General features: G+C 38.0%; 1 protein-coding gene across 2 annotated transcripts in view; it reads right to left on the bottom strand.

The window, feature by feature from the left end:
* Positions 1-26,912, bottom strand: part of ZNF385D (zinc finger protein 385D) — a 280,753-nt gene that overhangs the window by 188,371 nt on the left and 65,470 nt on the right. For both annotated transcript variants that reach the window (XM_008153545.3, XM_028129888.2), the window contains exon 2: positions 24,149-24,291. In XM_008153545.3, the coding sequence (XP_008151767.1) occupies positions 24,149-24,291 (143 nt within the window). The remainder of the gene's footprint in view (positions 1-24,148; positions 24,292-26,912) is intronic.

Below are 26,912 nucleotides of genomic sequence, written 5' to 3'. Positions count from 1 at the left end.
GATAAATCAACTAATTACTCTGTCCCTTAAATGCACCATCTATAAAAATATTTATAGAATTCTAGAGTCTTAATGTACTAAAGGATACTGGCATGTGTGTCTACACAGAAAAAAAAAAGGTAATCACACATTAACCTGCAAATACTTTTGCTATAAATAGACATGTATAGGTGGAAGTCATAGTTGATGTCTGTGCTTCAGTTACTCTAAGGATACCTTCCTGAATAGCAAATCAGAAAAATGTTGTCTAAAGAATGGGTCTATAATTTCTAGCTTTGGAAACATAGATTAAAAAATTATTATTAATGTATGTCTCATATCCTTTTATAAAACAGGGATAATTTAAATACACATAATTTTTCTAACTATCATCAAGATGTTCAAATCTAGATGACCCAAGTAACTGAATCTTTCAGTCTACTCATTCATAAGCAAGAGTGTCTTTATGCCCATCTTAATGTGGCAGAATGTCCCCAATTCTCAGCAATATTTCTAAAAGTTGCAAGTGGAGTTATAGTTTTCTATAAGTGCCCTTGCTGTAACTGCTTCCTCAATCACTACTGCAGTGAGCATCTTTCCCATAGGTCTGTTTTTGTTTACACTGGAGATTACTGCTCACCTTTAATTTTCCTAGAGCTTTGGTGTTTAGTAGAGTATTATAAACAATTAAGGGATATCTAGAATAAATTTTAGCATGAAGAAGGAAACATAGTATCCAACATGTTGGAGTAGAAGGAGGAGGAGAGAAGGAGAAAGGGGAGGGAGAAGGAAGGGGGGGGTGGATGAAGAGAGAAAAAAATGTTTTATCATCATCATCATGGTCATCATCATCACTGGGAAATTCATGTATTACATCCCTCTATTGCCTATTCCTCATGTCATGTACCAGACTCCTCTCTCTTGTGAAATCGTTACATTCCTCCATTGTCTCTCTTCCCACTTTCTACAACTAGAGAATATAAAATTTTTCTCACTTTACTATGCAGAACAAATCAGATCTCCTCTGAAGCCATATCTTTAAAATATCCCTATAAGTCATGAAGCACTTTGAGATATTTTTACTCTAACCCCATTTAGTTAGCAGTATTCACTAGTTAAGAGAAAGCATGGACTTCTGGGTAATACTCAAAAAATTTGAAAGCAGGGACTTGAACAGATATTTGTACACCTATGCTCATAGCAGCAGTATTCACAATGCCCCAAAGATGGAAGTAACCCAAATATTCATCGAAGGGTGAATGGATGAAGAAAATGTGGTATATACATATAATGAAATATTATTTGGCCTTTCAAAGGAATTTCTGACACATGTTACACCAAAGATGAACCCTGAAAAATTCCTAAGTGAAAAAGTCATATACAGAAGGACACCTAGCGTATTCAAACTCATAGAGATAGCAAGTAGAATGGTGGTTGCCAGGGGCTGGGGGAGGGAGGAATTGGAAGTTGCTATTTAATGGGAACAGTTTCAGATCTGCAAAATGAAAAAGTTATGGAGGTGGGTGGTGGTGATGGCTACACAACAATGTGACTATACTTAATGCCACTGAACCGTATACACTTAGAAATGGTTAAAATGGTACATTTTATATTACATATATTTTAACACAGCAAAAGAAGACAAAGCAGAGAAAAAGCATTTGATTTTCAAAAGCCGATGTTTTTGAACTCTAAGAGTTGGGCTTTTGAGTTTAAAAGCATAAGCTCTAAAGGCCACAGTGTATAGAGTTTCCACCATAAAAAGACAGATTGAGAGAAAGGCATGCTCATTAAGAGCTATTATTCTGACTTCAAAAGACAACACCATTCTCTGGGGTGGGGAAGGCAGCACAGTGGGAGAAGAAAAAAACTTAGAGGCAGTTGGTAAATAATAAGAGTCGAACTGAGTACTATATTAAGTGTGTTTTTTGTTTTGTTTTTTTGAGAAAGTAGAGAAAAAGAAATCTGTTTCAGCTTCATCCCCCACCTGCATAGGGCCAGTAACACAGCAAGATCCCAGAGATTCCTTGTGCCAACCATAATTCAGAGCAAAATGTATGTCTGTGTCAGGGACAGAGTGGGGGCGGGGGCGGGAGGATGTAGAGGAGATCTAAACAAACGAGTAGGTCAATCTCACAGAATTCCAGAATGCTCCAGTGATGTCTGGTTGAATAGAATGACTTCTCTTACACATCTGAGTAGCACTGAAACTGTTTTGGCCTTAGAGAGTCCCTTCAATTTCCCAAGCATCTAGTATCATGGAGAAATGACTGAATTTAGCCTAAGATCCTTCACAGTGTGTAGAAATGGCGGGAGAGAAGGGACCTGCAGAGATCCTGGATTTAGAGGTGTGCTGTCCAAAACAGTAGCCACTAGCCACGTGTGGCTCTTTAAGTATCAATAAATTAAATGTAAATGTTCAGGTACTCAGCTGCATTAGCCAGATCTCAAGTGCTCGAGAGCCACACATCACTAGTGGCTACCCAATTAGACAGAACAGATAGAGAACATCTCCAACACCACAAAAAGTTCCACTGGATAATGCCAGCTTGGAACAAAGAGATACAGTAGCAATATATGTGGTTCGACAGCCAAGAATCATGTGGAATAGACCAAAGTGCATGCCAGGTCTTGCCAACACAGACAGTAAAGGACAAAGGACCAGGCGCCTCCTGCTCCCTGACATTGTAAAAGCATCCAGGATATAAATATAATCCAGGAAAGAAAGGAGAAAGACTCTGAATGAACTAACATAGTATTCTTACTGAACACAGAATGAATTAGAAGTTCAACATAGATACCATGTTCAGATTTGGGGCGGGGGGGAAGGAACATTTCTTGCACAAGGAGCCTTATGGGTTAAATTGGATATCTCATCACATGTAAATCGCACTCCTATGAAATGAAACAGGCCAAGCTATTGTGTGAAAGGGATCACAGCACCTTTTTAAAGATAAAATAATGTTCTCATCACCACCCCGACACGAAATGCCCAGTGCGGTGCCTAGGTTATAGGCCTAGTTTATAGATAGCTCTTTTAAAAATGGTAGTTTTTTCTACTTATTACTCTCTAAACACATCTTGTTAGAAACACACAAAATAAAAGTGTGCATCTGAGAAGAAGCGAAACCTCAGTGTCTAAAAACGACAAAACTACCTTGGAGGATAAGCAGCCGATGAGAGCCAAGAGACCTTGAAGTCTTCTAAGTCAGAAAACTCGGTGTGTCTCTGAGACAACGCTCCCTGAGAAAGTTTTGTGAATTCCCAACAGTAGGCTGTACCAGGTTCTTGCCCCCACTGGCAGCTCCAGAACTGGTGACAGCTGTGCTCTCACATTCACAGTCAGTGAACAGTTGTCCAAATCCGATGGCAGCCAAGGTTGATAGAGTGGCTGATAAAATGAGCAGTTGTTGAGAAGGAGATGGCGCAAGCTGGTGAGAACATGCTAGCAGCTGGGCTTGGGGTGTGAATGAAGACGCAGAGGAAGTAGGAAGTCAGTTGAGAATCCTGCCACCTCCACATTTGCAGACTCTGGTATGACTCACCTACTAACCCTTTTGTCTCTAACCTTCCTAATAGTGGGGATCTTAACTATAGTTGGAACTGACAGAGGAAGAAAGTATACATAGACAAATACATCTCAGGGGCATTCCTGACATACAGCCTCCGTTTTGAGGGTGAGATCAGGGCTTAGAAATAAATAATAAACCTCAGAATCCAGTGGCAGGCCAAATTGGGTATTTAAAGCTAGGCTGAGAGTTTGAGAAAAAAAAAAAAAGCTATTAAATTAGTTGTTGGTACAACCGCTATAGAAGTGTGTGTGACCTAACAGTTTCTGGAAAAGATGAAGTTCCTTGCAATTCCCCTCACTCTCAGCCAAGTTTAATGCCAACAGTCCTTGCATGGAGGAAGAATATATAGACAAAAGGGCAAAAAAAAAAAAAAAAAAGGGCAACTGAACAATGGTAAAGTGACTTCCTTCTAACTAGCGGGTGTTTTTTTTTTCTCCCTCATTACCAAGTTACAGCTGCTGGGTCTTGCATTAAATTTAACTTATCTACGTCCATGCTCAGTGTTAGATACAGAGAAAATCTGTACATTAATAAAACTTAGCAAATGTCTCACCAGGAAAGATTTTCGTTTTTGAGTGTGATTTATAATTCAATACAGCCAAATCTCAAATTTATCTCCTACCTAAAAGAGCAGCCAACACCAAGAAGTGAGTTTAAAGGAGCATCTTGCAAAGCTCAATGAGCCTAGTGTAAAGAGACTGAGAGAAGGCCTAAAGGAGAGAGGCTGCCAAAGCCCACATGGCCAAATTACTTTAAAAAAAACAAACATTTTTACTGATTTCAGAGAGAGGAATGGAGAGGGAGAGAGAGACAGCAACCTTAATGATGAGTGAGAATCATCCATCGGCTCTACCTCCTGCACACCCCCTACTGGGGATTGAGCCTGCAACCTGGGCACATGCCCTGACCAGGAATCGAACTGTGACCTGGTTCATGGGTCGATGTTCAACCACTGAGCAACACAGGCAAAGGGAAATTACTTTTATTGGGAAGGAAAAATACAAGGAAGTTTTTGAAAATAGATTTTCTTTCCAAACATTGAGAAAGAGGGGCATATGCCGTGAAAGTAAATGCAATCGTGCATTTGGTTATGTTTAAGAAAATAAAGGAGGAAAATGGCATTTACCGAGCACCTACTTATCCAGGACTTACTTAGTACCATATAAAGTTTTCAGTTTAGAGGTTTTGAGTGCTAAGGTGTTACACATTATTATCCTTATGTTATAGATGAGGAATTTAGTCACTCAGGCAGGGAAAGTACATGGACCAAGAGCCAAACCTGCTAAGTGGCAATGCCTGGATTTGAACCCAGATCTTTATCTTCAAAGGTAAGCTACACATTTGAAAGAAGACATATCAGCCACAGACTATTTTCAGTGGTAGCTAGACTAATTCATTCAGCCAATATTAAATGAGGGTCTACTGTGTGATAATCACTGCTATGAGAAAATGGCAAATAGTGAATTTTGGAAATATGTCAAACCTAGAGAAAAGCTGAGTTTTGACAACTCTACAGTCTCCGCCTACCTCAGAGGAAGATACAAAGAAAGAAACCAATCTTCTCTTTTTTTACCATCAGAGGGAAGGCCACTCCATTTACTCTCCTTCCACAATGTTATCTGGGGATATTTTAAACCAACATTAAGAACCAACAGGTTCAGCACATTGGGTCACAAATAGGAAGCAAGAGGCAATACTGGTTGTTGCCTTAATGGTAGCACTGTCCAACCCCACTTTATCTGAAATTAAGGCAAGACCGAATTGAGAGCCAGTCCACAGTGATTCTGTAATCTGTCATTCATACTATGCTACCAGTGATCTTTTTATTGGTAATCAATTTCTTAGTGACATAAGTAGTTTCTCATTTCTAAGCAAAACAGAATACTCAAAGAAAACAGCAGGTATAGACAGATCTAATTTCTTCTATACTATATTTATAGATAACTCAAATGTCCAGAATAATTGTTATCTAAATTCTGATATGGCTGTTAAGTAAATTATAGTCATTTTCTAAGTACTACTCTTTGAAAGAGATTGCCTAAATAACATGTAATAGAAACAACACAAAAACTCAATATGAGAGTTTCCTTACTGTCTTGCTATAGATCATGTCCAGACCTACATTTCTTTGGCAGAATATTCTAGAATGACAATGATGAATCAATCCTTCCTTGCTTCCTTCCCTCTCTCTTTCCCTTCATCCTCCCATTTACTTACCACTACAAATACAATCATGCTCATTTTTCAAGAGTGACTTAAGTTCTGTAGAATATCAGGTAATACAGCTAGTTCAATAATAGCCATTAACACAGCTCAATTCCTAAAATAATGAGTTTGTTCCATATTCATTATCTGTAAGTCTGTTTCTTTTAACCACAGAATTACTTGTGGTGGCAAAATTTGCTTCTTCCTTTGTATTCCCGACTATTTAGTAAAATAATTTCTAAAAGTACATTACTTTTGCCCTGGCAGGTGTAGTTCAGTTGGTTGGACGTCATCCCATGCGCTGACTCAGCACATCTCTGATACAATCGTCCCTGAGAAAGTTTTGTGAATTCCCAACTGTAGGCTGTACCAGGTTCTTGCCCCACTGGCAGCTCCAGAACTGGTGACAGCTGTGCTCTCACATTCACAGTCAGTGACCAGTTGTCCAAATCGGATGGCAGCCAAGGTTGATAGAGTGGCTGATAAAATGAGCAGTTGTTGGGAAGGAGATGGTTCAATTCCTAATCAGGGCACATGCCCGGGTTTTGGGCTCGATTCCTAGTCAGGTGCTTGCAGCAGGCAGCTGACTGATGTTTGCTCTCACATCAGTGTTTCTCTTCTCTCTCTCTCTCTCTCTCTCTCTCTCTCTCTCTCTCTCTCTCTCTTCCTCTCTCTCTCTCTTCCTCTCTCTCTCTCTCTCTCTCTCTCTCTCCCCCTCTCTCTAAAAAAATCAATTAAAAATCTGTTAAAAAATAAATAAATAAATAAAGTTATACTCTAAAGAAAAGTACATCATTTTTCACTTTAAATGTAGCTTTAAAAGACAGGTTAAGAACTATCTACATTTAACTGTAGATTTTATATGCTATAATATTGCTATCCATTACCACTTTCATAGGTTTACCAGAACAAAATAATCATTGATCTTTTTCATATAAACGCTATTAAGAAACACAGTGTAAACTTCAACTGATTAAAATGTTACTTAAGATGCTTTATTAAAATTCATTTTAAAGTGATTTTTCTCATTAAGACTTGACACATCTGAAGAGCTCTTCATTTAATCTCCTTTATGAGGATATTCTGCATGCTGAAGGACTGTGAGATTCTAGAGACTTGGGCCATCTAGAGTTACTGGGACCTGTAGGCAGTTATTTCTTGCAGATCTGCTGTGCAAATTGCTTTTTTACACAAATCGAGGTGGGAAGAAAGAGCAGGAAATCATAATCTTGTTTGTAGGTTCAGTTTTCTATGAACATCAATATCAAATGTAGAAGGAAGCAACTGACAATTAAAATCTGCAATTTTTACACACCTCTTATGATTACTGGAAAATAAAATAGCCCATAGCAGGTCTACCAAGAAATAACAAAGATACAATAATCATTGACATTCGCACAACAACCCAAAGCCCATACTACATTCTTGAGATTAGGTGTGTTCCTGGAAATGAGATGTATGTGATATCACACTTAATCCACAAATAACCCCTGAGACAGTTTATAGTGTTACTTCCATTTTGCAGATGGAAACAACTGAGCTCTAGGTAGACCAAGTAACTTCCCCAATATTATACAGGTAGCAAGTAGTGAATCTAGACCATAAACCTTAGACCCTGATGACAAAACTCATCATCCGAAGCTCTGCAGTCTTGTTCCTCAATGTATGGTCCCTGGACAGGCAACACCAGCTTTACCTGTGGCTTTGTTAGAAGCGCATGCTATGATTTAATTGCACAGAGACATTTGGCAGCACTGCTCTATACTATAACAATAATAGAAATAATAATACCGTATGCTAAATTGTATATTTCTTTGTAGCTTAAAAATATGTGTACATATCCTACTTATCTGTGGGTGAGACAAGGCTAAAAGGCAAATATGAAGAATGTTCCAGAAGATGTCACCAGAGGGTGTTTTGTCTGCGGTTTATGACAACATGGACATGCTGTACTCTTGCATGATTATGAGGGGAGTGGTCATGGGTTCATGCCCCCAGAAACTACTTAGTGGGCTGACATCATGGAGATTTGCCAAACTTGCCCAGGAAGGGTTGTCCAACCACATGAAAAAGCTATCTTAGCAAAAGCAACATGGAATGTCCTTTCTAAGGATATAATGAAAGAAGCCCAGTTCACGAGAGTTTCCATTTACACAAGGAGAAATCTCAGCCAAGAAACTCTTCAGCGCCAGAAAGTATTTAAGGCTCCAGTCCCTTTTATTGAATGTTTAAATAGCTGAAAAAAATATGTAATTAATTTATATCGAATGCAAAACTGGATATAGTTCTTTTATCAGAAACACAAGTGAGCTAAAAAATCATGGGAAAGGATAGATTTATGTTTTCCAATTCTTTAACTGCGTCCAAATAAGAGCCAATTCATTAAAAATAATCAATCTGTCAAATTAGTAGCATGGTATTTACTATCTGAATTATTTAAAATGTGTTGGTTTCTTGTGAATGCTTCCTCGGTTAAATTATACGTTTTATTCTTTATTTACTCTACAATATTCCGCAACATGAACTGTCTGTTATTTGCAGCTCTGAGAGTGCCTAGTATGGTGCAGAGCTTTATTAGTCATATAGTAAGTAAATGCTTATTTATTCATAAATTAAAATAAAATTTATTCAGATTTCCTGGATCAAGATTGTAAGTTCCTTGCAGGAAAGGACAGGGTCTTGGCCACTGCTGTGTCTCCTGGGACTAGAACTTTGACAGTAACAGAGTATTTATCAAATTAATTAATGAATAAGAATAGATTGAAGAGAAGTAGAAAGTTATCATGCTCTTAAAGGGTCCCATAAAATAAGTTAAGTCCAACAAGTAACTCCCATTTTGATGGCAATAATGTCAATATTTTCTCATTTAAAGTAGAAATTAACAATGAAACCCTATCTTAAATACCTATTAGTTTAATTAAATAAGACTAGCTATTACCAAAATTTTCAGTTTATACTCATTTTCTATGAGTTCATATAATTTGTGGTTCAATAATATCTGCTAGCAATCAAGCTGATAAATACATTCATATATTTCTAAATGCTTCTTTTATTTCCCAGTTAACTTCTACTTAATATTCACATTATCGAGAGCCAAAATTTATGAGAGCAAAGCTCACAATTATGAAACATACTTTAATGATTTTAATAGCAGAATTCCTTAGGTTGGGTCCTTTTAAACATCAATGCTCCATAAAATGACAATTTAAGAAAAGATATAGAGAAAATATAGATTTTTATTATAACTGGTATCTTTTTGAGAGCACTTCACGTCCATAAGATTTTTGTTTAAGTAATTCTTTAAAAAATAAGAAAAAGAAGAAAATAATGCAGATACCCTGAGGACAGGAAAGAAATCTAGAGCCATTTATTCTTCCATGTCACCTACTCAAAAAATACAAGATGCCAACACCAGTTAAACATAATGGCTATCACCCAGCTGGTGTGGCTCAGCAGTTGAGCATTGACCTATGAACCTTGAGGTTACAGTTCAATTCATGGTCAGGGCACATGCCCGGGTAGTGGGCTCAATCCCCAATGGAGGCTGGGGGGAGTACAGGAGGCAATCAATCAATGATCCTCTCTCATCATTGATGTTTCTCTCTCTCTCTCTCTCTCTCTCTCTCTCTTCCTTCCTCTTTGAAATCAATAAAATATATTTTTTAAAAATAGAAAAAATAATAATGTCTATCAACCAGCCTATATATTCATAGAAAGAAAGAAAACAGCTCAACAGAAGCAGGCCAATGTACTCAATATAGAATCAGATAGTAATCACAGAGCTAATTACCATATTTATAGTCAAACACTGAAGTTGACAAGAAGATTGGAAGATGTGATAAGGGAAGCATCCTGGGTGCTAGTATTTCAAAATCTAAAAGTGTGGGAAAGATGACCACAATAAAAGCAGAATATGAAAAGGAATTACATATGTAATCAATATTTCCAATACCCTATGAAATTGTATATTAAATGTATATTAAATGTAAACAAATCTTAGATTTTGTCAACTTCAAATCCCTGGAATGATTTCAGGAGCCAAAACTCAACTTGCAACATTTTCCTTTGCTCCCAGGGTGAATCTTTTTCTTCAGGATGTTCTTAAAGGTTTACTTAGGTTAAGGGGAAAGCTAATGTCCTCTCCCAGCCACTACTGTAAGGACCTTCTTAACCAGTTGAAAATAGGCAGCCCGATTCTCAGGTGAGAAAGAAGTGGCTTCATTCACTTATGCTTCTTTATTGGCCATGAAATCTTTAAAACATGACTTTTTAAAAAATTCTCCAAACAGCTTGCAGGCATCTGCAAAAGATATGCTATTGAGGATAACACATACACAACGTATCACTCTTTCAAAAGAATTCTGAGAGGAACATGGGCTCTCCAGGTCTGCATGTTCTCCTCTCATTGACTCCCGAAACCTTCCAATGCCTTTGGAAATCAGCTATTGTAAACACACGGCATTGGGTTTGTCCTCCTCATTGTGGGCTTGCAGTTTCTGGGAAGAGTGCATTGGACTTTGAAAGTCATCACACAACACGTAATTTCCATCTGACTGGAAGTTTGCGGAAGTGGGTTGTTTTCCTTTTCAAGGAGTATGTTAGCTTTCACATTTTTATTTTTTGCCAGAAATATGTTTTTCAGGCTCTTACAATTTAAAAATTTTAAAGGAAAAAAAAAGTGAAGAAAAATTCTGGGGCTAAGGCCTATAAAATATTATCCCATTTATGTTCTGACTTTAAATAATGTTATTTTCATTATGTTCATTCAGTTAAAACGGAATGTATTTATCAGATGTATCGCACAGTATATCTATGATCACTAAATTCTATTGTTTAAAAAAAATGGTTCCATGGTTTTGTTTGAATTAGTAGGCATAGCAGTCTGACCTTTTTTTCTTTTGATGGTGGGGAAAGGTACCTACAAGTTATTACTAAAACTATTTATCAAATAGTATTTATATAGCAAGTTGAATGTATAGACAAGTCTAGTCAACCAACTTTAAATTTAAATTGGGCTGTTTTTGCAACAGCATGGATGGAACTGGAGAGCATTATGCTAAGTGAAATAAGCCAGTCAATGAAAGAAAAATACCACATGATCTCACTCATTTATAGATAATAAAGAACATTATAACCTGATGAACAAAAAGATAGATACAGAGGCAGTAAAGCATCAAACAGACTGTCAAATTACAGGGGGAAGGTTAGGGAGAGGTGGGGGAGATAAGAGATCAACGGAAGGACTTGTATGCATGCATATAAGCATAACCAATGGACAAAACACTGGGGGGGTGAGGGCATGTATGGGAGTGGGGTGGCGGGCAATGGGAAGATATGTACACATGTAATATCTTAATAGATTAAAAAAAATTGGGCTGTTTAACCTCATTCAGAAGATGTATGGTAGATATGGTATAGTGGGCTCAATGATCCTTGCTTCCAAAATGACAACTTCCTAATACTCAAACCCAGTAGTTATTTAAAAACTACATTAATGCTTTAAAAATACAGACTGTTCAACAAAAAATTAAGTATCGACTTGACATTTTAAATTTGCTGGCTGGACCAAATCTTTTTAAAGAAGTGTAAATAAAGTTGTCTGCTCTTGAGAAATGATTCAAAGGTGGTGTTTGAAAGGTGTTACTCATTGACCGAGATCTAAAACACCATCCTTACTGTACTATGAAACTTGATGTAAGCTAGGGTACCAGAGCAATCAAATTCCATTACAATTGATATTAATAATAAAACCCAGACATCTTGCTAATCTCTTTGACTTGGTTTGTCCTCCTGAATGTGCAAGTGTTTAAATGATAATGTTTTTAATAAGTAAATTTGAATTGGATTTTAGAAGTAAGTTGCCAAGCTTAGTCCACACTTTTTCTGATTGATTTTGCAATCTCAACTAAATAGTAGGTTACAAGAATCAATACATTAACCTTTCTACCTGGATATTAATCTAAAACAGTGCTCCTAGAGCAAACCAAATCATGTGTGCCACAGAAATCTCAGGGTTGAGGGCATATTGATCAGAAAATACAAACCGGTACCTGAAGCTGGCACATCTAACTATTAACATCAGCCAGGACCTTAACTAATACCATATTATAGGTAGTACATGTTGCAATTAAATATTTTGCTGAAGACATTTGCAACTTCAAAATTGGAAACTTTTAAAATACATAAAGTACATAGGCTATTATAAATAACCATGTACTGATCACCTAGATTAAAACACTAAATATTAACTCGTTACTTCTGTTGCAGTTATTTCTTTTTTTAAAGTAACAAAATTTGTACATTATAGAAGTGTTGATATCTCCTCTGTTCCCCTCCCCTACCCTACTGACTCTCACTCACTCCTCAGAACCACTGCAACTAAGGACTTGATGTGTGTTCTTCCAGGCCATGTTGTTATCTACTGTAAACCAGGGGTGGGAAACGTCTGGCCACTGGGCCATATAAGGCCCAAGGAATCATTTGGTCTGGCCCTGCCAAGGCAATCGCAGGCGGGGCTCGAAATTCAATAAATCTAGGCAGCTTTTTTCACAGCACTATAAATTCATATGAAGTGAATTTTTATTAAGTGAATGATGTTACACATATCCAAATTGCCCTTGGCAGAAGAAAGGTTCCCCACCCCTGCTATAAACCAATTTCAGTCCCTCTCTCTCTTTCAACCTTTCTCTTTCTCTCATCGCCATGTAATTTCAAAATACACACACATTCTAAAATTCTGTACACATCTGAAACTGTTTCCTCCCCATCAATATTATGGTTTTATGATATGTCCATGAAAAAAAAAACTAATTATTTCATTTCAAATGCCTCTAAAAGTACATTTCATAAATAGATCTCAACTTATATATCTATTTTCCCATTGATAATCATATTGGTTGTTGTATATTTTTTTCTTTTTCTGCTAATATATCATTGCTGTGATAATCGTCTTTGAATTAAGCCTCTTGACACGAATATGCAAGAGTGTGAATACATAAGTGGGTTCAGTATTTTAAACCATGATCCTTAGTAGGAGACATAGATACATGCATAAACGTGTGTGTGTGTGTGTGTGTGTGTGTGTGTGAGTGTGTATTTTCTACTTAAAAATTCTAAACTTTTGACTATGATTTGAGGTAAGTCGAATTAAAAATAAACTCTAAGCTCGAAATCATTCTACTTTATTTCTCTGCCTCATTCTGATCTAGGATTTCAAAACTAGAGTATGTCAATTAGACATTACTAAGAGCTAATTAAGTTGATTCTGAAAGTCATATTAGTATTTTCTGAACTTTTAAAAAAATATTTATTATTGATTTTTGGAGAGAGAGGAAAGGAGAGGGAGAGAGAGAGTGAAACATGGATGTGAGGGCCGGACACCCAGGTAATTGCCCTTGACCAGGAATAGAACTGGCAACCCTTCAGTAGATGGGACAATGCCCAACCAAAGGAGCCACACTGGCCAGGGCAAATATTTTCTGAACTTTTTTTACTTAAAAAATAAGCCGGTACACCTGAAACTAATATATTGAATGTCAACTGTAACTGAAAAAAATAACAACAACAAGCAGGGTTACTGGACAAAAGCGGGGGCAGTGTTCCCCACAGTCCATCATACCTAAGAACCATCTATCTCAGTGTATAAATTCTATATATGTAGAAAGAGCTAAAAAGTGCTGGTTACCTCTCTTGTTTCTATTTCCTATTACAATCTCTTAGGAAAACAGAGTCGGTTGCATTTCAGTGTGGTAGGTAACAAAAGTCAAATAAGCACTAAAACAGGAAGTATGCATAAGTGTTCTAAAGAACACGGGATGTTTTACTAAAATTGATTCTTGCCGAAACCGGTTTGGCTCAGTGGACAGAGCGTCGGCCTGTGGACTCAAGGGTCCCAGGTTCGATTCCGGTCAAGGGCATGTACCTTGGTTGCGGGCACATCCCCGGTGGGGGGTGTGCAGGAGGCAGCTGATGGATGTTTCTCTCTCATCGATGTTTCTAACTCTCTATCCCTCTCTCTTCCTCTCTGTAAAAAATCAATAAAATCTATTTTTTTTAAAAATTGATTCTTTTTCTGTGTGATTTCCCTGAATAAAATCCTTAAAAAATGTCCCCAACCTATTGTGCTACTAGACTATTATTTACTCTAGTTTCTATTTAGAAAATAATAATTTGGATTATAAATCAACATGATAACATTTCTTCTCCCCACATATATTCACTTAAAGTTACTTCTTTTGTTTGTTTGTTTAGTTTCTGAAAAATCATCAGCAAGATCCTTGAAGTCAATTCCACTTTAAAATGTTCAAGAAAAGAAGCTCAAGAATTAACTGTTAAGTTTACCACTTTATTATGTGTCCAAGCTCAACATAAAATGTGGCATAAGGGGTTATGCTTCAGAGAGAGGCAAAACATAAATTATCTTATTTGGATTCAACTACTGTCTTGACTTAGGAGTTTCAGAGAGAGCCATTTGCCATTGCCACACCTCACCAGGATAAGGGAAATTGGATAGAGCTAAAGTAATCTGAATTGCATTTGTGACTTTCTCAACCATACATTATGCGAATTACCTGAATAACTGCTTCAAAGTCTCCTTCACCTTCTGAGTATAGATGGAACTCTGAAATCCTTACCACTAACAGCAGAGTGCTTTTCATCTCTCTTTGCTAAAGGACCAGCCCTCCCCCATCAATCATGGATTGATACTTTTTAAAATATAATAAAGCTGGATTACCAGGAAAAATTAAATTAAAAAAGACATACAAAATATAAGCCACAATTCTTTTTTTTAAAATATATTTTATTGATTTTTTACAGAGAGGAAGGGAGAGGGATAGAGAGTTAGAAACAGCGATGAGAGAGAAACATCGATCAGCTGCCTCCTGCACACCCTCCACTGGGGATGTGCCCGCAACCAAGGTACATGCCCTTGACTGGAATCGAACCTGGGACCTTTCAGTCCACAGGCCGACGCTCTATCCACTGAGCCAAACCAGTTTCGGCTACACAATTCTTTTTTTTTTTTAATTATATTTTTATTGATTTCAGAGAGGAAAGGAGATGGGAGGAGAGATAAACATCAATAATGAGAGAGAATCGTTGATAGGCTGCCTCCTGCATGTCCCCCACTAGGGATTGAGCCCGAAACCTGGGCATATGCCCTGACTGGGAATCAAACCAGTGACCTCTTCTTTCATGGGTCGACACTCAACCCACTGAGCTACACCAGCCGGCTAAGCCACGATTCTTTATTTGCTTCAAGAGATGTAAAATTGTTCTCTTAAATGGCTACAAAAATGTCTAAATACTGTTCCCTCTCAATGCCTGCCTTTATCTCACTGCAGCTCTGTAACCGGTTCTTGGATGAGTACAGCTTTATGAACCACACTTTGAGAAGCACTGAGCCATGAAACAAAATAGTCTCTCTGGCAAAAAGTTCTCATTCCTTTGACGAAGAGTAATGAGAAATAGCATTAACATCGTTCTTTGCATTTGTATTGAGGGGGGAGTGTGGAAAAGACAACTTTCCTCCAAAAAATAGTCTGAGAAGGTTATTCTTTCATCTGTACTTAGCTGTGAAAATAGATTTTTCCCACCACTATTGGCCACAGGGGGAATGCAGTGAGTTTCAACATTTAAGAGGCAAAGATATCACCTTGGGAAGGTTGCGAAAACAGGCTCATTTGGGTACTGATCCCAGACACACTGATTCAATAGACCTCCTTAATGCCTACTATTGCTGTAGTACTTTCAATCTTTAAGCACCTTTAGGCATTCTTATGTGGTCAATATGACTATTCTTAGTTTCACAAATAAGGAAATGTGGACTCATGATTTTGCCATAGATAAAGTATTAAACATAGAACTCAAACCTTTTAGATTCTAAGATTCTAAGTTTAGTGGTGTGTGTGTGTTTGTGTGTGTGTGTGTGTGTGTGTGTGTGTGTGTATGTGTGTTTATAATCTTATGTGTGCAAAATGTACCTTGAGTCTTAACAGCCTTAACTATTACTGTGATAGGAATGGACTTTTTCATTTACTACCACTTAAAATTATTTATTCTCCTTCACAATGATTGCCTATAATAACATAAACATTTCTGAAAGTTACACAATCTACAGATGCTCTAGATGTTCTTTTTCATAACTGTGCAATTGCAGCTAGAATATTATTCAAGAAAGAGCTTATTTTCTTGGAATTAGTCTTCTAAGAAATTATTTAACTAATTAGCTAGTACAGTGTGCCAAGGCTATAACAGCTGGTTAAAGAAATTACAACTGTTTTCAGGTAGGAGATTAGCTACTTGTGTTTGGATAAAATTGCATTGGACCTGGATCACTGATTCAAAATCTAGCCATGATTCAGTGATTCACTATTTGTGTGATTTGGGACAAATTATTTTATGTCTCACCTTAAGGAAGGTTTCCATATCCATGCAATTCAGGTAATACCTACAAGATGCAAGGCTCTTACAAAATTAGATTTTAAAAATAGTGAGTGTAAAAGTGCCTTCCCTAATAAATAACCCTTATCTCATAATTTGTGATCAATATTTTTTAAATAAAAAAGCAGTATGTTGTATATTGTCTTCTTCCTTTGTTTATTATGATTTCAGGGAGCCTGAGGTGGCTCCAAATAAGGAACTTCCTTATAGTGTAGGCAAGGTAAGGTGTAAAGTCTTTCTTCTCCCAGAGTTGGCTTATTTACCATCACTGAAGATAAGTAGAAAGCTGGGTTGCAAGTTGTCAAAAACATTGTAGAGTCTGGCAAATGTAGGTAGGTAGATCAGATGGCTCTAAGAATCCTGCCTTGTTAAGGCAGCCATAACATAGTGCTACAAACTGGGTGGCTTAAACAACAGAAATTTATTTTCTCTGAGTTCTGGAGGCTGGAAGTCCAAAATCAAAGTGTCAGCAGGATAGGGTCCTTTTGAAGGCTATGAGGAAGGACGTATTCCAAACCTCTCTCCTTGGCTTGTAGATCGATGTTCTTCCTGTGTCTCCCCACATCACCTCCCCTCTATGTGTGTCTCATGTGGCTATTTCCCCTTTATAGAAGTCTACCATTCATAGCGGTTAGGACTCACTCAATGATCTCATCTTAAATAGTTACATCTTCAATGACCCTATTGATAAATAAGGCCACATTCTAACGCACTGTGGGTTATTTATTTTGGAGAGACACAATTGAACCCTAACATTATGGTTCAGTGATTAGCATTCTCATGAGAAAATAGAAGTCAGGAATAATTTTTCCCTTAGTTTTGAATGTACTAGCCATGAACCTGGAAATCTCTCAATCATTCTAGGCTTATCAGTAAAATAAGTGTGTGGGAGTAGACACAATTTAAGCCTAAAAAGCTCCTTCTGTTTCTAATATGTTTACATCTAAGTGTGAGCAGGGATCTTCAAAAAAAAAGAAAAACTGCTGGATCACAAAACAAGCTATGAATTTAGCTGTTCTCTTATTCAAGGCCCCTTATTTGCCCAGAATCACAGCTAGTAAGCAAGTCAGACTAGGAAAGAGGTCAAATGTATTCTTCTGAAGAGCAAAGCCTCAAGGCATTATGATGAGATTGACTGATAAAGGAAAATAAATATATAATGTGCAGGATGCCTTACTCTTTAGTGAGAAGAAATTTATATATCAAAACATGTCTGGAAGGACAGATACAAAAGCAATTTACCACTTTGATTGTCACTTAAAGGAGGAGAACTGAGTGGCAGGGGAAGAGCAGTAAGGGAAAATTATTTGTTCTCTTTACATTTGAATCATAGGAAAATGTACTACCTGTTTAGGGTAAACAAGTATTAAAACAGAAAAATATTCATGTAATTGTGAATTTGTTTAGCTTTACATTTTCAAGCCCTGATATTCTATATTGAAGTCATTTTGTGTTTGGGGGCCAAGGCACTTATATATTTGTTTCAATATGAAAACATAGAATGAGAGAAGAGTTCACAAACAGATGTTTCTGAAGAAGCTTTTGCTCTACAAATATGATACACTCAGTGCACAGAACGAGCTAGCAATCTGTGACATCTGTCTTCAAAGGACACAGAACTTAGCGATCAATGGCAAATTTACTGCAGCATTTTTCACCTGAAAAATATCCACACCCTCTAGCAGTTGGTATTTTTCCGTCCATAATTTCAACCTGGCTGCCTACCTATTTTAGTGGCAGCAGCAGTTGTAAAAACGGAGAGCAGTGAGCAAAATATAGACTGAATTTAATTAATTAATATCTGTTTGAACCAAACAAATGCTTAAACCACTGTTTCTATAACTATCGTTGGCTGAGGTTGAGAGGAATGTCCATACCTGGAGCAGGTATCAAAATCCAGAGCCACAGAGGAGACCGATGTCAAGAACATCTTTTTAATTGATTTGAGAGAGAGAGAGAGAGAGAGAGAGAGAGAGAGAGAGAGAGAGAGAGAGAGAGATAGTAACATCGATGAGAGAGAAACATCCATCAGTTGCATCCTGCACGCCCCATAGTGGGGATCAAGCCACAACCAGGGCATGTGCCCTAACCAGAGTTCAAACTGGTAACCTCTAGGTTCATGGGTTGACACTCAACCACTCAAGCTACACCAGCTGGGCTAAAAACAATTTTTGAAAGAAAGGGAGACAAAGTGTGATTATAAATATGGTGGTATTTCCATTTTAAATATAGAGAAAATGGAGATCCTGAAGAATACATGTTGAAGGATAAAATAATCTTAAATTTAAAATATCATATTTGGGGTTCTGTATTTTTGTCATTTATCTATACTATTGTAAATATATATTTAGGCTACAGTTGTAGAATAATCTCTATAGATTAAGCATATTTAAAGCTGTCATTTTAGAGTCCTAAAGTGCCTCACCAATATTTTATGGTGACAGACCTTCTGGATTCACATGAAATAGCTGAAGAACATTATAAAGAATGGATTTTAGAGTACATTCTATAGGCAACCACTAGGACTTTTACATCGCTGTTTTTTAATATGACCAGAGAAGCTAGACACATGAGCCAACATAAAATTATGGATGCAAATTAAGGGGATGACTTGATGCTATGCTTGCTTATGTTTTCTACTAATAGTTTAAATTAATAATTTTGGTTTGATGTAAATAATCTAATGTAAAAAAGCAGTGATTATTTAGAATTTTTATTAAGATATTTCCATCAATTATGTTTGTTATGTTATAACTGTTATGGCTATTTCTCTTCTATTAATGATGTCATGCACTTTTCCTATCTATCTATGCAGCTATCTATTTATCTATCCATGGATCTAACTATCCTCCCCTCATTCATTCAATAAATGTATGTCGAGTCTTTGAGACATTTCAGGCTCTCTACTGTGGTTACCTTAACAAATAAATATGATATCAGCTCCCAAATCAAATCTTAATCTTTACCATACATATTCCTTTGACCACCTCCAAGATACTTATCCTTCTCTTAAACTCAGGTAGCACTTAAGTTATAAGACTTTATTTAAACATTTAATTGCAGAGTTATTTATGGAATGATTTTCCTACTGCATCCTGTTTTCTAATAAATGAAGAAAATGATATAGACAGAGTTCTTGCTTGAATCATTTATTATTTAATGTAGTGTTTGGACATCTAAATGTTTTACTAGTGGCAGACAGCAGAGTGTTTTAAGGAGTGAATAATCAACTATGTCAATTCCATAGATACAAGAATCATTGCTCCCCGCCACCACCTCTTCCCCCTGCTCCTTCCCATTGTCCTACTTCTCCTCTTCCTTCTTCTCTTCTTCCTCCTTCTCTTTCTCCTTGTTGACTTTGTATTTCCATCATCTACTATAGTGTCAGGCATGTAGTCGGTGATTAATAAATGCCCAATGAGTGAATGGTGGAGTAATAGATTAATGACCTCTCTTCCTCATATCCTCCATTATATTTCTAAGTGCTAGCCTTATAACAGATGCTTTTGATGGAGTCCAATGTATTGAATCATTCTCCTGGCTTCCTCTTCTTCCACCCACATATGCTCAAAATTTCAGGCTCCACCTATGAACTACCTAATCGGAATCTGCACTGCAACATAATTTCCCTGGTGATTCATACGCACCCCAGAGTACGAGAAGCACTAGCATTGCTCACATAAACTTTACTTTCCTGCCCCCACAGCTGATAAAACTTTTACACTCAAACTAACACCATACTTAAAATTTGTGTTTTTGAGAAATGCAAAGAACTAGAGTAGAGTCACATTCTAGGATTTGATGATCTCTTCTTCTCTCTGTCTTTCTCTTTTCCCTTTCCTCCTTTCCTCCCTCCCTCTTTGCTCTCTCTCTCTCTCCCCCATAATGAAATCTTATTATGTAGAGAAGCAGCACAGGGTCAGAATTCTATGCTAATTTACCATTTTTTAAAGTTCAGTTATTTATTTATTTTTAAGTATATTTTTATTGATTTCAGAGAGGAAGGGAGAGGGAGAGAGAGATAGAAACATCAATGATGAGAGAGAATCATTGATCGGCTGCCTCTTGCATGCCCCACACTGGGGATCAATCCTGCAACCCAGGCATGTGCCCTTGACCAGAATCGTACCTGGGACCCTTCAGTGTGCAGGCCGACACTATATTCACTGAGCAAAACCGGCTAGGACTGCTAATTTACATTTTTCATGCTACAGAATCTTAGTCAAAGCTAACTGAAAGCATAATAGCCATTCTCCTAGATTTGTCCTCCTTTCTAACTCTGTGTGCAATCTCCTTACTCATCCTTGTGCCTCTCCTGGAAGGGAGGACTCAATATTTACTGGGTATTAGACACATGCAGGTGCATTAGGGAAGTTTATTCGTTTAATCTTTGTGCCAACAGGAAACACAGCCCTGCAACCATCCCCAAGACCATATTCCAAAAGCTGTACCTTCCAACCACACAGCCTTCTACTACTGCCCTAAGCTGCCATCCTATCCTATAGACATATTTCTCTATAAAAGCACCCATATTTCCAAATGTATATTTATTTGTCCAACTTTTCCTTTCTAAATGGAATTATTTTGTGGCAGAGGTCATAACATAATTTTTGTTATCACTATTCCTCCCACATAGTAGGTGCTTAGAAAATAGAAGTTACTGAATGGAGTAAGTTCACACCATTTCTTAACATTTGTTTCCTAAACATCGTCTACTTACTTATAGGATTGATTCCTTTCAAGAAATGCAGACTCAGAAGGGACCACTGGGATCAGTCCTAAGCACTGACACTCCCATGACTTAAGAAATTTAGGACCAGGGTAGGGGTACGTGAAGAATTCAAGAAAAACTGTCTCTTGTCTGAAAGCTACTGGAACATCCACTGATACAAAATCCCTGGGACAAGAGAACACTTCTGTTGCTATTCCTTAAAAGTTGACTTTAGGGAGACTAAGGGATCCTAATGGTTTTAGCAAATGTCCTCTTTTTATATCCACATCCGAGCTCAGATCCCACATCTGTTTTCCTTTCCCCTAAACTGTGCTTGTTTTTACAGATGTTTCGTTGTTCTTTCTGACTCACATCCAAACCCAATGGCTTATACGCTTGTGGATGGATGATAATCAGAGATACTCACTTACGGTTTTGCGTATTTTATTTTACATGTATACATATTTTTAAATGTCCTTCACTATCCTGATTCACCGTACCACAAATGCACAGATGATTCCATACTCACATCCTCAGAGGAGGAACAGAATAGACAGACAGTCTCTGATTGTCAAAGACATTGTTTCACAAAGGTCAGATGGGGGAAGGGTGCTGGGTGGCAGAGTGAGTCATCATTTTCTTGGCAAAGGAGTTAAGCAGTATGGCTGATCGAGGCAGGAGAGACCACTGAAAGTCTCACAAGGTTTTGTGCCCAAAAGTGAAAGCTGGGGACTAGCCCTGTATTGACTATCACATGAATGCCTAGGTGGATGATGACCAGAGGAAGTCTCCTACCAAAAGCTGGATGAATAACCTATAGCTACTTGAACATCAGCACACCCTGAAACAAAATTAAATTGCATTCCTCTCCAGTCTGATGGAAATAAAATCAACTCACAGAAATTTAAAAAAAAAATTGTTGCATACACCCTGAATTTGTAGATTCAGATTCACACAAGACCTAAGAGTGCTACTTAGAAACATGCTCTATGCCCTAATACTGAGTCTGAAGCCACCCAATTATGGATTTGCAACCATTCCCCTCAGCTGGAAGCAAGAAGTGGCTTAACCCATGGCTGGATGCACCCTGATTAGCACTGGAAGGAAATGATCGATAGGTGTAGCAACAGAGAGTCTCTTGATTTAAATGGAACAAATGCTAACACAAGTCAAAATCTGTCATAGAAAGGAGAAAGAAAGGAATCAAGTTACACTTTTACAATCAGTTAGTCAATGAACTTCCACATTCAAAATGAGAAGGGTTTAAAGGCTATGGTACCTATCACTCAATAGTGTTTGTTATATGCTGAGCCCTGGTGAAATGACTTAACCCACATAAGCATATCACATACCTATAAAGTAGGTTAAATATCGGCCTCCACTTTGCAGATGAAGGTATTGAGATTCATGGGAGTTATGTGACTTACCCAAAGTCATAATGATGGTAAGCAACAGCTCTGGGATTTGAACCCAGTCAGTCAAGCTACAAAATCCAACTTGATCACCACAAAATGCTGCCTTTGCCCACAAAAGCTCAAATATTTGAATGGTATAACCCCCAAAAGGAGAGTTCCTCACATCCCCCTTTATTTCAAAGAGGAGGAAGGTCACAGTGGCAAAGAAAATAAAGAGATTTGCTCATTGTCATATAACTCAGCATATCACTCATCTTTGTTTTATGACAAATAATATCCAGTCAAATTAATCATTTTTACTTTCAATGTTTCTCAAAGGGCAAATCTAAAGTTTAAAACCCAATATTTTACAGGCTTCCGGAAATTTTACTTCAACTGCTCCAAAGCCGACACGGGACCTGAGTGACAGGATGCCAAGCGGTCTCAGAGGCCAGGCAAAACACCTTGATGGATCTTCCTGGGGGTCTGGAAAGGGAGACTGCTGGGAAGCCACTTAACAGAAGAGCAGACAAGATGCTCAGAACAGGGCAACCCAGGAGACTTCAGTGTGGTCGTTTAAGAATCAGAGAATTGGATGTAATTTGTCCTCTACTTTCAACACCTAAGATTAGAAACCCTTAGTTTGGAAATGTGATTTCTTCATGCCACTCTATTTAAGCTCCATCAATTTCAAAATAAGATTCCCATGGGAAAATTCCCCACCCCCCAAAAAGCAAAGCAATCATTGTGATTCTCCCTTGCCCTTAAGTAAAGACTAGCCCATAAGGGTACCATTTCACTGGCGTGTCCGAAGTACCCATGATGAACTTTTATTAAAACATATTGGACCCAGTACTGTCTGCTGAAGGAGAATGATCTAATTTGGGGCAGATTTTTAAAAGTCCATCATGGATGCAAAAAAATTGCAACAAGAAATGTGTATTATTCAGATCACTGGGCATTCAGTGACCTCCCATCTTAATCCTCTGCTTTGCTTGTGTTGACATGTCCTGTCATTGATATGCTCAGACCTGCATTATAACAACTGCTGAAAGCTGAATCAGATGCTGCTAGGAAAAAAAGTTACTTACTGGATTCTAACCTTTTCAACTCTCATTTCTATTTCCATTCTAAGAATATGGTCATTGCTCACACAAAAGAAAGATGATGATGAGTATGAGGAATCTGCCAACTTAAAAAGACATCCTTTAGAGCAAAAATAGAGGCAGAAGTAATTGAACTTGTGTTGAGAAGGCTGTTGACAAAGCTTTCCCAAAGCACGGTAATTTAAGAAAGACAACTTCAACAACTGTGGCTGAGAAGGAAAAATAGAAAAAGAAAACACTTGCTACCAGAACCCTGAGTTGTTTTAAGTTAAGAAGGCAAACAGTGCTCTATACATGGAATATGTCAGGGTCCTCTTTATTAAATTAGGTAAGGAGTAACAGATTACGAAATTAAAATAGAGAGTCCATACAGGAGAAAGATGTTTAGATTTTTAGACATCTACTTGAATTCTAATGTTCTCTAACAAATTCATTCAATTTTGATTTAGATATATTCCAACAAAATAATGAAATTATTAGTGTTACCCAAAAAGACACTAACAGGGAGACATGAACCCATGACGAACCCAATCCATTGAATCTCTTTTCATTTTTCCTTGAAGGCGTCTGGCTTCAGGGACCTTACATAACCTGGCAGTCAACACACTCCATGGCTTTCAGACATTCATGGAATACAAAAACAGAGCAAAACAGAGGTAGTGACCGACTCATCCCTGGCCTTTAAGGTTTTCCAGTACCTACCACTCTGGCATATGCAAATTGGACAGTGGGACTTACCGCATTAAAATTGGGGAAGAGGTTGACTGCTGCTGCAGTGTCAAGAGGAAAAGGAAGGAAGGGTTTAATATCCAGCGACGGTTGCAAAGGTGGGGCTGGTGGACGGACCAGGGCTGGGAGAGCAGGGCTCTGGCATGTACCACCTGCAGAAAGGAGAGCAAAGGGAGCAATCAGGGACGTCCAGCACATTCAAAACAAACAAAAACCACACACACACAAAACAACAACAAAATACACAAACACACATAGGTCTCTTTTGAGACCAAAAGGCCAGCTTTGTGGGTCATTGGAAAAGCCAAGACACAAAGTGTATGGACCTCAGTTGGGAACTGGCCAATGAGCAGATCTGCCATTAGGCAGAGAAAGCTGGTTGAGCTGCTTCTTTTTCCTCCTTGGATTATAGCTATCTGCTTATGTAAGTAACGGTTGACATTTCAAACATGTCAGATGTCCCCATCTATCCTTCTTTTCCTGCCTAGAGCTTTGGATTGGATCAGGACCAATCTACCACCCAAATCCCTGGATTTGAAAGTAAAACCCCTCCATGGCTCTACCATCCCTCTTTGCAAACTAACTTGTGCTCAGAATATGTATTCAGTCTCAGTGGTTATTTTACAAAACTGCTCTTTTCCATCACATCCAAAACTCTGGCAGCAAGACGACACGAACCTGGCACGGAAAAGAAACTTAACCGCAAGTACAGGCAGCAGTACCTCGCTGCCCGGGAGGCAACTGGAAGATGAAAAGTAGTGGACCCAGCTACCAGTAGAGCAATCCCTGAGCTATCCAGCAATCCCATAGGTTTAAGAAGTCAATGACTACCTGCTTTCTTCCCAGTCATGAGTAGGTGGACTTTACAAGTTCACCAATGAGCAGGCAGTGGAATATTATGCCAACAAAACACCCCCTTTGCGTACAGTAGGCAGGCAACCAGCTGTTTGCAACAGAGCACACACTTTTGCACAAACCCTCTCCCTCCCCCCGCACCGTTATATAACTCCACTGCACTCAAAGGCTGGAAGGATGAAGCCCACCTCAGCGTTCCATCTCCATATTTTGGTAACATTCCAAAACATCAATTTTCTGTTAATTAAAGGCTGCTGAATCCTAGGAAACTTAAAATATGCCAGCATTCTTCTAATCTGAGAGGCAAGCAGCAGACTGTAAAAACCTGCTGGTGAGAATCCAAGAGGCATTAGGAAAACAAAATGCAGTGGGATTTTTTTTTTCCTTTCCCACAGCAGAGAATTCTGAGACAGAAAAGAGAGGAGAGGTTCATGCCCGTGCCACTTCCTCCCCTGTCTGTCATCTTGTTTGTAAAACAGAGTAGAGTGAGACTCCTTACGATTCACCTTGACAAATCTCACAATCAACTCTGCCAGCTGCACACAACCATCACCCGGTCCCCATCAGTTACCTGAACTCAAGATGAACATTTTAAAAATGATCCCCCAATGGTGAATCCAACTCTACTGGACCAGAGGCTCTGCTAACAAGGGGGATGACTTAATACCCATAACAGAAGCCAGCAGCACAAGATTTAATTAACCATACCGAAAAATCGTCAGCTCTCCTGCTTCCAGGTATAAAATCAGCGGGAACCAAATTAACAAAAACAGTATTTCCCTCACTCCTTTAACTTCCCTTTTGAAATGTTTCTCAGCAACAGCAAGGACAACAATAGCACGTTTGAATCAGCAAACCAATTAAAATAAAACGTAGTACAAGTCAGAAAACAGAGGACAGATATTAAAGCAAACAGAGATAAAAGCAAAATATGACAAGTCTACATTTATCAGACCACACCATAAACTTCTTTTATTGTCCACCTGGTAGTACAGTAAGTGTGGGTGTATAGACTTTCTTAGAGAGGGCATCCATAAAACTTTGGTGACCAACCTGTCATGAGTTTAATGTTGCTCAAAATTTCTCTTTTGATGAAAAGTTCAAGAATCAAAATAGCCTGGCTGGTGTTGCTCAGTGGTTGAGCACCGACCTATGAACCGGTTCAATTCCGGATCAGTGCACATGCCTGGGTTGTGGGCTCAATCCCCAGTGTGGGGAGTGCAGGAGGCAGCCAATCAAAGATTCTTTCTCATCATTGATGTTTCTATCTCCTTCTCCTTTCCTCTCTGAAACAATAAAAATATATATTTTTTTAAAAAGAACCAAAATAAAATTTTGACTGGTGCCTCTTTTGAAAACTTCCAAGTAAAAATAAGTTTTGGTTGAAATCAGTGGTATGGTTTAACATGTCCACAAATAATGGTGAGCTTTAATAAACCATTTAAAATAATTTTTATTTGAGTCAGGTCTAATGCTGTGCAAAAGTATTTATTATCTTATGTGATCCTAAAATCTCAGGCTAACATAGTATCATGAAGAGAAAACTCTTTAGCTATTTATGTTGCTTCCACAGAAACAAGAATGCAATTCAGCAGGAACATATTCTGTAATTATTTCATTTACAAAGTGCTCTCTGGTTCAAAGAGATTAAGAGAAAACTCAAGTTTACTTTTTCATCCAGCACAATGCTTAGCCCAAATAATAAATGTATGTTGGTATGATTGCTAAGAGGAGTCCCACTTTCTCTCTTCCTCCAAGATATATATTTCATTTACACACAACATCCACTCACACACACACACACACACACACACACACACACACACACACACACTTTCTCAATATTACAACTGGTGTTTTCTTCCTAGGGGGGAAAAAATCAAAGAACAGTCATCCAACTTTGGGGAGCTGCAAAAAC

This window comes from Eptesicus fuscus, chromosome 18 (assembly GCF_027574615.1).
Source record: "Eptesicus fuscus isolate TK198812 chromosome 18, DD_ASM_mEF_20220401, whole genome shotgun sequence".
Lineage (NCBI taxonomy): Eukaryota > Metazoa > Chordata > Mammalia > Chiroptera > Vespertilionidae > Eptesicus > Eptesicus fuscus.
This window is presented reverse-complemented; position numbering and strand designations above follow the sequence as displayed.